General features: G+C 35.7%; 1 protein-coding gene across 1 annotated transcript; it reads right to left on the bottom strand.

The window, feature by feature from the left end:
- Window positions 1-245: 245 nt before the first annotated feature.
- Window positions 246-1,187, bottom strand: LOC145029735 (uncharacterized). The gene is made up of 2 exons (XM_078978211.1): window positions 780-1,187; window positions 246-641 (listed from the first exon to the last, which is right to left on the bottom strand). Exons 1-2 carry the CDS (start codon window positions 1,185-1,187, stop codon window positions 246-248), a joined length of 804 nt encoding a protein of 267 aa, XP_078834337.1.
- Between the last annotated feature and the right edge of the window lie 11,980 nt (window positions 1,188-13,167).

Genomic DNA, 13,167 nt, shown 5'->3' with positions numbered 1-13,167 from the left:
ACTGATGTTATGTTTTGGACTTGCATGAAACTCATAAACAATGCTCGGATTTCCTGTCATATGACTTGATGCTTTAGAATTAAGAATCCAAGGGTTAATATGCTTTTTACTGACCATAAGGGCTGATGATTGGTTACCTTTAGTGGTCAACAATCCTATATATAAGGAGTGGTTTTTTGTTGAATAGATTGACTTAGAATTTTCTGAAGTGCCTCCAACTTTTCTTCGGTGAAAAGAGATGAATTTTATGTGTTCCCTTTTCCTTCAACAACACTTAAAGGAGTAACAACCACTTTTCCATGAGTTGCATTCACTTTCCATGATTTTGGTATCCAATCGGCAGGTTTTCCATGAAGTTTCCAACATGTTTCTTTATAATGTCCACATTTATGACAATGTTCACACCATGGTCGTTCCTTTTGTTGTCCCTGGCCAGAAAGAGTAGAAGAATCTTTTGTTGATAGTTTAGGGGAAGCACCAAGCATGACCTTTTTCTTGCTCTCTTCATGTTGAACCTCTGAGAATGCTTCCTTTACATGAGGAAGAGGCTTGATACTCACGATTCTACTCCTGACTGCATCAAGTTCTTTATTGAGTCTATGAAGACACTTGAAACTTCTCCTTTTCTCAACGATATTCCGCTATAGAGTAGTGTCATCAGTACACTTCCAGGATTATGTTTCAAATAGATCTAGCTACTGCCAATACTGAGTAAGAGTGTTAAAGCATTGTTTGACAAAGGTGTCTTCTTAGCGGAGGTCATAGAGGGTGGCTTCAACCTTGAAAAGTTTTGATGCATTTTCAAAACTGGAGTAGGACTCTTTGACTGGATCCCAAATTTCTTTTGCAGTCAAATATAGAAGATAATTTTCTCTTATATAAATATTTATAGAATTAATCAGCCGTGACTTAATCATGTGATTATCATCCTTCCTAGTTTTGTACTTTAGATCATCTGATTTTGGAGTCTTGATCTCTCTAGTAAGATATTCCTCCTTTCCTTTTCCACCAATATACATCATCACATATTGTGACCATTGAAGAAAGTTGTGGCCATTAAACTTATGACTGGTAACAATAGATACAACTACATTACCATGAGAGGATAAACCAAAGATGTTAAGGTTATTGAGGGTAGAAGGATGTGAAGAAGCATCTGATGTGAGACTGCTTTTGTCACCAGCCATGAGATCTGTTGAAGAAAGAGAAGGATACAACAAAGATTGATGGAAGAGATGAAGGTGAAAAAGAGGTTTCTAGTGCTCCGATTGAAGGGTTTTGAGCATTCTAACACTCCTATGGTGTACATGCAACCCTAGAAACCTTGTATCTATGTTTTCTCTAAGATACATGCAAATAATAATTCTCCAAGGTTTACATCCTAACTAGCGTGTTATGGGGTACTTTGATCATAAAATACTAGTAGAATTACATATCTTTTAGTAGTGGTTCATTGCGTGGAGTTTGAGAGCCTAGCACCAATAATGTGGATGCCTCAAATGGAACTCACAAATCACCACAAACTTTGGAAACCTTTAGAGAGAGTATGAACACCTATAGAAATCGGCCACCTTTGCTCACACACACAACTAGTGCCATTACAAGTGCCAAGGACTCCTTTATATAGTGTCGTGGATTAGGGTTACATTCATGTAAATCCTAATACCCATGACCTTTCATTTCCATGAGATCCATGGGTTAAATCTGTTGGATTAATGTCTAAGTCCATAACTATAATTGGTGAGACTTGACCCAACCCGGCATGGTCCATTTGGGTTGCATGGCATCATGCATTTGGATAGACTATAATGAGAGAAATAACACTTAAGGTTTGTTAATATATTATAAGTTCTAATATATTAATAAGATTATTTAATTAGTATTGATCAATAATTAATCTAGGATTAATTAAGTGATAACAAGAAGACTAACTAAATATATGGGTTGATTGTGTAAATCATCCATACTTGTATAGTGGGCTAATGCTTCATGGATTATCAAGTTGGGCTAAAACCCATAACATGCTCCATGGTGTATTTGAACCCATGGGTCCAAGGAAATGGAAGGTCATGACAATTAGGGTTTACCCTAATTGTAACAACTATACAAGATCATATTCTTTGGAAAAACATAGATCCAAGGTATTTAGGGTTGCATGTACACTTAGGAGTGTTAGAATGCTCAAAACCCAACATCGGTATCAGAGCCTAGGCTTGTTTTCTTGTTATATTTGCAAAAGTAGCTGAAAAATCGAGTTTTGATGTTGTTTGCTCAGCAGACTCGCCGCGTCCTCTGATGGACTCACCGAGTCCAAGGCAAAATGCATTCAACTCGCCGAGTTAGTTCGTGAACTCGATGAGTTGGACCCCCTAACAGCATATATTCGATTGTTTTGGCTGGAATTGGACTAGGAACATTACCTTAAGATGTTTTTGGACTTATAAACTTCCTTTTGCTGTGGTAATGTTCATGCTAATCCAATTTATAAGATAATTGTCATAATTTCAAGATTTGTATTAGTTTGTATGTCCATTCTAACTTCTTGAAGATTGATGATTTGAATTATCTTGTTCTTAGATTAATAGAAAAGTTGTGTGAAATAGTTGATTTCAATCCATTTTAATCTAAGAGTTGATTCCAAAGTGTGTTTTTGTAACTTGTCCTCAAGTTATATGAAAAGTCACATTTAAGAATCATAAAACTCATAAAAGTTGGCAAAGGTTACAAAATGAAGAGTCTATTTCTAATTAAATGGTTTTATAACTCCATAACTTGTCCTCAAGTTATGGAGGTTCAAGAGTCTCTTCATTAAATAATAAATAAATAAAAAGTGTAACCTTAATTAGTTCCATAAGTTACAATAAAAAAAAGTTATTTTTTTTATTAATTAGTTTAATGTCTTCTATAACTTGTCCTCAAGTTATGGAACTTGAAGAGTTTTTAATTAAAACTACTTTAAACTCATAAGTTATTAAATTAATTAGTTTTGAATAGTTTCAAAACTTACCCTCAAGTTTTGGAATTTGAAAAAGTTTTCTCTTCTGAATATTTTAATTCCATGTTAAGCCCTTAGAATTTTAAAGAGTTAAAATTCAACCCTTATACTTTATAATATTATAAGTTAATAATATTTATATATATATATATATATATATATATATATATATATATATATATATATATGTATAAGAGTAAAGTCAGTTTTACTGTTAGTAGGCCTCATTCACGAAGCTGGTCTATAAGGGGGGTATAAGGTTACTGGCTATAAAATAACAGTTTAATGGGTGTCCACTCTCACCCACCGCTTCCTTGACCGGTGGAGGGTCGTTAGCCGAACGGGTTTGACAGGACTAGAATTCTCCCTTCATTAAAAGTATTAATGATAAATACTATGTAACTAAACTCTTAATAATACCCAATCTTAGTTACGTAGGAAAATGTGAATAAGGTGCTAATCCATGAAATTACACTTTGCACTTTGTCTAAGTCGGTTAGTGGAGCGTGTGTGGTTAACCAGCACACTAACTCATATTTAACAAGGTAGGCAAAGGGTAACTTAATGATTATCATAGTATCAATGGAGCGTGTGTGGTTAACTGGCACATCGATGGAGGGGTAAACACTTAAGGGTACCAAGTAATTTGCATGGTTACTTCACACCTTGTTTTGTGATCCTCGGCATCCCAGTCACAAAACCTGAAGGGCACACTCGAGATTGAAACATGTCATTGAACAGTTCAATGAATCTCAAAAGATCTAGGAGTTTAAAATCCAAATAAAACCTAATAATACATTTCGTTTATCCTGGTGGAAATTAGTGAATCGTCATTCACTTACCTTCAAATATTTTATAACTTGGATTACGACATCCCTCTTCCAAGTTATATAAGTATTGTGTTGGGTGCTAGCCTTAATATTTCATATTGGGTGTTATATTAAGGACTTTAAATCAATTATCTTGAATATCTCCCAAAAGATATCTGGTTTAGACATTTATGATCTTCCTAAATCTCTTGAAACAAGCTTTCCTAAATGAAGATGATGTCCCATAGAAATCATACTTCTTTCACCTCCTCCAATTATTCTCCCGAACCCACAAGTTCTTGAAAAGTTTAAGGTCACTCAAGCCCTATTGGCAAGTAAAGGTCTATGTGTGGTCACATCTTGGAGATGTAGTCACATATTGACAAGCTGGGAGAGTTGGGTGTCAAAGTCTTGGGAAAGTTGGTGGTACAACTACTTTCTAAGTCACATAGTGAGTTTTTTTGGAACACCTATGAAATAGACTATGACAAGAACCTTAATGATCTTATCTATTTGCTAACATCAACTTCCTAAAAACTTTATGGACATTGACAATAATGACATTGGACATCCAGTAAAGCTCTCTCTTCCCAATGGAGAGGGATCGGCCATAGTCAACTCAGTTGACCAAATGGTCAAGAGAAAGGTCAAGTCTGTGATAGTACCATGTTCTATTACCAAAGTGTCCATTTGTTAAATTGCCAAAGGAAGGGGCATTGGTTGCGAAGCTGCCAATTTACCTAAGGATGTTAAAGTCAATAAGTTTGACTCTACTTCAGGTAAAGTCCACTATCTAACTCTGCTAAGTTTCTATTCTGAGATTCTTGATATATGATGTGACTGGGTCACATGTTGATGTTTCAAAAATCAAAGAGAACTGAAGAAACTTAAAGAAAGAATATGCTGAATCTGATCGTGTAGATGGATTTCTATCGCATAGTTTGAAGACTGGATTCTTGAGCTACTTCTTAGGAGTTATAATAAATTGCTTAGGAATAGATAACAACAAGTTTTCATATACATTTGCATTGTAAGGATTAGTTTTTCCGAAAAAATTTTAAAATAAAAGGAAATTTTGATTTTATTTATTTTAAAATATCCTTACAATGGAATTTGTGGAAATTTTTGTTGCTTATAAGACTCCATTAAGAGCAAGAGTGGAAATATGAATTTGATTCTTTCATTTGTGGTAGTGTCTAAATTTACCAAATAAGGAAAGATTCTCATCACCCAAGTTTCAATTGGACCGGAACTTGGAATCATGCACGTTGTATAGCATGATGAATGAGAACTTTCAAGCATTGGAAAAGTTAAGACTAACTACTTGTTCACATGGATGTGTGAGTCAAGTAACGGACTAAGGGATAGAGTACACATTCTTGTGCACTGATTAAGTCCACCACAAAAGATCGATAAGACTATTCGTCATAATTTACTTAAGTTCAGTAAATATAGTTATACTTACAAGTTTAAGTATAATTCTGAAACATTGGAAAAGTTTCAATGTAAGGCAGAACGAATAAGAAGAGTCAAATTAAGTAGAAAGATAAAAGTTTCTCAAATCTGAAAAGATGGGAGAGTACTTTAGTATCAGTTTTGTGATTATCTTAATGATTAAGAAACCATATCAAAATTAGTTCTCTAAGGAAATCTTAGTGCATTCTTATGACTAAGAAGAGGAACTTGAACTGTTGAAATGGTTAAATCAAGAAGATGAGTCATACTTTATTCCAAGACAAGTCTTAGAGTCATACTCCAAGATTGTAATTTGAGTGATACGTCCTGAAGAAGGTTTAAAACACTTGTCAAATGTAAGAGTAAAAGTTTTCTACTCTTGTACATTTGAAGCTTGGTAAGTTGTGATGTTTTGGATAAAACAAACACCAATTAAGGCCAATTGTGTGAAGTGTTTGTCTTGATTAGAATCCACACTATCTCTTGAATATTTGACAAGAGAGTCTTATATGTCAAGAGGACAGTTGGAGTCTTAAAGGTCTTGAAAGTCTCAAGAACTAATCAAGAATAAAACCTAAAGTTCTTCACAAGCACACGACTTGAGGTTTATAACCTATCATGTTAACATATTCTGTGCCCATTCCAGTTAAATTTTGATTTGCATATGAGTTCTTAGAGTTCTCAATTGGTTGCACAACAACTTGGAAGCAATGGAAGGCCCTTGAGCTGCTAGGTGGCTAGAAATTAAGATTAAGTTCAGTCCATATGAGCTTGGATTTGTCATTATCCTTGCCTTGTGACTACGGTTTGACAACTTACATGGATAAGAACACATACACTATTAAATCTAAGTGTTATAAGGTTTCTCTCCGATTCATGAAAATGATGGTGAGGAAACACTTTCACTAAGTAGATTTTAGCTAGATAGAGATTGTGATACTTGCATTCTCAAAGTCGTTAGTGGAGCGTGTGTGGTTAACCGACACACTAACATGGACTTGTGAGAAGTGGCAAAGGTTTAAACAATTGAGACTATAATTAAGACATCCCTTTTCATAGTTCTAAAATTGTTGAGACACACCTGTAAGCTATCTCAGATAAGGTGTATGATATTGATAAAGTTTTATCAAAGCAATCTAGTATCAGAAATCTGAACTTTGGTAAAAAAAAAGTCAATAAACTATTATTTCTAGAAGTCCAGCTAATTTCTGGATACATGTCAAAGCTAGTAGGAGCATAAGTGTTATGCTAATAATCATCATGTTAGTGGGAGCATGATAATAATGATAAGTATTGCAAGTTAGCAATGCTAATTATAGAAAACAAAAAGTTTCAATTGGGAAAAAGTTGTTTTTCTATAATTAAGGGAGAGGAAATTGTACTTCATCTCAAATCTATAAGCTTAGACCGTGAGATTTTAATCATTTAGTCAAGGATATATATATATATATATATATATATATATATATATATATATATATATATATGAATTTCATGTTGGAATGGCTCAACATAAGGAAATTCTGTATATGGGTCCATTATTTACGTTATAAAATTCGATTATGATTACGGCATCCCTTTTCATAATTTGAATTATGAGAACTTGGCAATTGAAGTGGAAATATTATAGCAAAAGACTGGTTTAGTCTTTATGTGAGACATCATAAATCGTGTCCCATGTGCTTTGAATATAGGATTGATTACATGTGCTATATTCATCCTTTCTAAAATTTTCCAAATGTCTGGGGCATTAAGAAAGGAAAAGGTCTAGAATTAGATATGACTAAAAGGATTAAACAATTATCGAGGACAATCTAAGGTTACCAAAGATTGGTTGCTCAAGGACAGTTGGAAGTATAGTGATAATTTTGGAAGCACCATATTGACATAATCTGTAAAGAGGCAACTCTTGTTCAGAAGTGATAGTCAGAATGGAATATGGAAATGTTTCAAAGTTAGAAATTATTCAATCTGTGTAAGATTAGGAAACTTAATGCAAGAAGGATGTTTCCAAGGAGTTGATCTCCTTTGGAATACTCTGTAATGATTGTTGCCAAGTCTTTGTGAATTTGCGCATAATCATTACAAGAGGATCGGTGCATACAAGTTTAGAATCTAACAGATTTCGGTAAATGGCATGAATTTGGAATTCGTGCATTTGCGGTAGGGATTTTGGACTGTGAAATGAGAATCATTGGAGTTATGTTCAATTGATCTATTTCACAAAGTAAAGATCATAGACAAACATAGTATGCATACTTGGTGTGTGGCATGACTAGTGTTTAGAAATACATAGTGTACATGCTTGGAGCAAGGGACAATTATTGTTTGAAGTCAAGAATAAAGTTGATAGCTGAAACAGTATACAATGAATAATGTGTAATCATATGGTGATAAATAAAAGGTGTTTTATTTATATTCATAAGCTCTGAGACCATATTAGATTCGATTATTATCGTGTTTCATTTTGCATGTTTTGACTTCCAGAATAAACTAGGTTATTGTTCCTGAATGAATAGGTTATTCAAACCATCCAAAGTCGTCTATATGTTGGAAGTAGATATGAATCAAGACTGTCATGGGTTGACTTGTAGAGGTCTAAGATGTTGAACAAAGTGGTGCTACAACACTCATGAGTGCTCATAAGTTCTGAGTATTGGATTCAACCCAAGCTAATTGGAATCACTTCATGGATTTTATCACGAGTGATCATGAGATGATAATATATTATATTCTTCAAACCTAGAGATATGAGTTGTTACTATGAGTTGGTTATACATTGATTGCATAAAAATGCATTGGTAACTCGATGTCATAAAGCGTACATTTGTGTATGATTCAACAAGTAGTAGAACAAGCAATATGAGTGAAGTTTATCCATTCCTTTTACCTTCGGGATAAAATCGATATCTGTGTGCCCCTCGATGATTTGATGATGACAAATGGAAGTGCTCGGCCGGGCCAGGACTGATTTGATTTGTTCAATTAGTCAGTCGTCATAAATCGGAAATCGGGAAACAACAAATGGACAGAGAGGATGATTATAATCCATGTCTCAGTCCATATGATATCTAGAATGGAGGAATATATGATCCCTTATCTAATGGACAAGTCATTTACAAATGTCAGAGATCATCGGCAGGGTTAGAGTTCGACAGAAGCTTTTGAGAGCTACCATTGCGAGTCGGTTCTTGAAGTCGTGCACAATAATAGTTTTAGACTTATCCAAGTGGGAGACTGTTGGATTAATGTCTAAGTCCATAACTATAATTGGTGAGACTTGACCCGACCCGGCATGGTCTATTTGGGTTGCATGGCATCATGCATTTGGATAAACTATAATGAGAGAAATAACACTTAAGGTTTGTTAATATATTATAAATTCTAATATATTAATAAGATTATTTAATTAGTATTGATCAATAATTAATCTAGGATTAATTAAGTGATAACAAGAAGACTAACTAAATATATGGGTTGATTGTGTAAATCATCCATACTTGTATAGTGGGCTAATGCTTCATGGATTATCAAGTTGGGCTAAAACCCATAACATGCTCCATGGTTTATTTGAACCCATGGATCCAAGGAAATGGAAGGTCATGACAATTAGGGTGTACCCTAATTGTAACAACTATACAAGATCATATTCTTTGGAAAAAATTGGCCGCTATGAATAATAAGAAAAGGATAGCCGATTTTAGGAGTGTTCAAGTTTCTCTCAAGTTATTCCAAGTGTATTTGGAGATGTGTGACCCATTTGAGGTGTCACACTTGAGGCACTAGGCACTCAAGCTTCATGAAGACATTCTACATCAAAGAGGTATGTATTCTATCTTGTTATATTCATTATTTTGTATGCTAGATTAGGATAATACCTTAGATGTTCATAATTGCATATATAATAGAGAAAACATAGATCCAAGGTATTTAGGGTTGCATGTACACATAGGAGTGTTAGAATGCTCAAAACCCAACAAAAACTCTATGGACTATCCATGGACTTTCCATGCAAGCCTAGCCCATTCCAAATAAGCAATATCCCACACTATATAAATACGAGAGCCCATATTTAATTAGTCATCTTTTTTATCACCAAATTAATTCTAAATTAATTCTAGATCAATACTAATTAAATAATATGATTTTATATTAATATATTAGAAGTTATAACATATTAATAAATCATAAACATACTATTCTCAAAAGAATGTCCATAAATTGTTCAGGTGAAGTGCAAACCAAATGCACTATGTCGGGTCGGGTCAAGTACATCTCAAATATAGTTATGGACTTAGAAACCTTATCCAATAGTCTCCCATTTAAATAAGTGTAATAACTATAATTGAAAGCATGAGTTCAGGAACCGATCGACAATCGTTGCTCTTAAAACTCTGTTGAACTATGAAGCGCCATTTTAGACAAGTGATCATATAATCCTTTGTTCTACATATCAGTCAGAAAAATACATGGAACAATGTCGTACTTATTGTCCAGCAGTTTGTTTCCCGATTTCCGATTTGTTTAACATAGAACTTCATCGAACACATCAATTTAGTTCTGACCGGGCCCAGTACATAGGTCAAAAAAATCATCAAGGGACCCAGATATCGCTTCTAATCCAAGAAGGAACAGATTAACTTTGACTCATATGCTTGTTCTACTACTTGTTGAATTATACATAAAGGTATGTTTTATGACATCAAGTTACATATGTGTTTTCATACAATCAATGCATAACCAACTCATAGGCAACAACTCATATCTCCAAGTTTGAAGGCTTATATGATATTACCACCTCACGATCACTCGAGATAAATTCCATGAAGTGATACAAGTGAGCGTAGGTTGAATCCAATACTCAAAACTTATGAGCACTCATGAGTGTTGTAGCAACCCTTGCTATGTCCAACATCTTAGACATCTACAACCAACTTCCTGATAGTCTTGATTCTTATCTACTTCCAACATATGACCGAATGTGGAGAATTTAAATAATATGAAATACCATAACATGATTATTCTGGAAGTCAAAACATGCTAAATGAAATGATAGTAAATGATTGACAAAAGATAGAAACACTTTACTTATCAATCAACCAACTGTTATTCATCATCAAACTATCTAATCTATAAAACTAATATCATCCTTTAGCCTGATGCACCTCGCATGCTACAAATGCCTAACCCTAGTTAGTCCCTTCGTGAGGGGATCTGTTGGGTTCTCCTATGACGATATCATTTTTGCTACCAGGAGTCCTTCTTTCTTGTGTCTTATGAAGTGATATTTTATGTCAATGTGTCTGGATCTACCATGATCTCTCAGTTCCTTGGCTAAGGGAACCGCACTATTACTATCACAGAAAATCTCCATAGGCTCCTGTATAGCTGGTACAACTTCAAGGTCTCTGATGAAGTTCCTCAACCACATCGCCTCCTTCTCCGCTTCACTCGCTGCTATGTACTCTGATTCACACGTCGAGTCAACTACCATTTCCTGCTTGGAACCATTCCATGTAACTGCTCCTCCATTCATGGTAAAGACCCAACCCTACTGAGAGTAGAAATTATCCCTATCAGTTTGAAACCTAGCATCACTATACCCTACAACACTCAAGTCATCACTCCTACCAAGGGTAACAATCCAATCCTTGGTCCTTCGCAGGTACTTGAGAATGTTCTTTACCGCAGTCTAGTGAGCCTTTCCATGATTCCCCTGATATCGATTGACCATGCTCAAAGCAAAAGCCACGTCTGGGAGAGTACAAGTCATAGCATACATGATCGAGCCAATAATGGAAGAATATGGTAATCGACTCATCTCACTTATCTTATCCCCTCTACTCGGGCTCTAAGCCTTGCTCAATTTTTCATTATGTTGGATCGGTAAGTCACCTCTCCTGGAATTCTGCATGTTAAACCTTTCCAACACTTTGTCCACATAGGTGCTTTGACTAAGTCCAATTAGTCTTTTACTCCTTTCTCTCAATATCCTTATCCCTATAATATAGGCAGCTTCTCTAAGGTCCTTCATAGTGAAACACTTCCCAAGCCAGAACTTAACCCCCTGCAAAGTTGGGATGTCATTTCCCATGAGTAGTATCTCAACCACATACAGTACTAAAAAGCTAAGTATATTCCCACTAGCTTTGATATACACACAGGATTCATCTTCGCTTCTTGAAAAGCCAAACTCTTTGACCTTCTGATCAAAACAAAGGTTCCAGCTGCGAGATGCTTGTTTCAATCCATAAATGGATTTCTCAAGCTTGCACACTCTATGGTACTCTGCACTGACAAAACCCTATGGCTGCCTCGTGTAAACATCCTCAGTCAACTTTCCATTAAGGAAAGCGGTATTGACATCCATTTGCCATATTTCAAAATCATGAAATGCAGCAATGGCTAGCATAAACCTGATAGACTTAATCTTTGCTACTGGTGTGAAGGTTTCATCATAATCAACTCCCTGATTTTGAGTGAAAACCTTGGCAACCAGTCGTGCCTTATAAGTGTGCACTTTTCCATCCATGTCGGTTTTCTTCTTGAAGATCCATTTACACCCGACCGTCTTACGACCCGATACATTGTCAACCAAGTTCCAAACTTGATTGTCATACATGGACTGAATATCGTTGTCCATGGCATCCTTCCATTTAGCAGATTCAGGGCCTGCCATGGCTTCCCTATAGCTGTTAGGTTCATCCAAATTTACCAATGTGTTGTCACTGATAAATGTATCACCTTCCACAGTAATATAGAAACCATAGTAATGCCCAGGTGCATTCCTAACTCTCATGGAACGCCTCAGAGGTACACGATCGTCAGTTAGATCACCAGGAGTTTCCTCCTCAGGTTGATTCCTAGGATTTGAGGTCCCTTCACCACTTAACTCTTGAATTTCTTCAAGGTCAATTTTCCTCCCACTGTTTCCATGGCTAATGAACTCTCTCTCACGAAAGACTCCCCTCCTCGCTAGAAAGACCATATTATCAATGGGTCTATAGAATAGGTAACCAAAGGATTTATGTGGGTAGCCGATGAAAATACACCTCTCACTTCGAGGTTCGAGCTTATCGTGAGTCTTGGGCCTAACGAAAGCCTCACAACCCCAGATCTTGATGTGGTCCAAATTGGGAACTTTCCCAGTCCGTATCTCATGAGTTCTTTTGGCAACCTTTTTGGTAGGGACTAGATTAAGGATATGGGTGCCAGTGTCTAAGGCATACCCCCAGAATGAGATTGGTAGTGAAGATCGACTCATCATGGAACGCACCATGTCCAACAAGGTTCGATTACACCTCTCAGCCACACCATTAAGCTATGGTGTTTCGGGAGGTTTCAATTGTGATACAATCCCACATTCCTTAAGATAGTAAAGGAACTATATGCTAAGATACTTACCACCTCGATCGGATTGAAGTAATGTAATGTTCCTACCCAATTGATTATCCACTCCCTGCTTAAACTCTTTGAAATTTTCAAAGGTTTCTGACTTATGCTTGATTATGCATACATATCCATATCTACTATATCCATCAGTAAAAGTCACATAGAAGCGGTTAGCATCCACTGTGTCGGTTCTGAAGGGTCCACACACATTAGTATGTATGAGATCCAACAAACCCTCACCCCTAGCACAAGTGCCATTGAAGGGTGATCATTTTTCCAAGTAGATAAGATTCACAACTATCATCCGACTTTAGGTCAAATGATTCCAAGACTCCATCCTTTTGGAGTTGGCCTATGCATTTCTTGCTTACATGTCAAGATAACAATGCCACAATGATTTAAAACCGAAACAGCTTCATACACACCATCACAAGGTAATGCTTTAAAATAAAGAACATTATTAAAGAATGCATTAATACCACCACATTAATTATCAAAAGAAAAGGTAAACCCTTG

This window comes from Lactuca saligna, chromosome 2, assembly GCF_052625555.1.
Source record: "Lactuca saligna cultivar CGN05327 chromosome 2, ASM5262555v1, whole genome shotgun sequence".
Classification (NCBI taxonomy): domain Eukaryota; kingdom Viridiplantae; phylum Streptophyta; class Magnoliopsida; order Asterales; family Asteraceae; genus Lactuca; species Lactuca saligna.
The sequence above is the reverse complement of the archived record's forward strand: the minus strand, read 5'-3'. Positions and strand labels throughout refer to the sequence as shown.

What these genes read in the sequence shown, in the direction of transcription:
- LOC145029735 (XM_078978211.1), bottom strand. Translation starts at nt 1,187, where the DNA reads ATGGCTGGTGACAAAAGCAGTCTCACATCAGATGCTTCTTCACATCCT. An exon ending in ATGCATCAAAACTTTTCAAG is followed by an intron (nt 642 to 779) that starts GTTGAAGCCACC and finishes ACTACTCTATAG; the next exon opens with CGGAATATCGTTGAGAAAAG.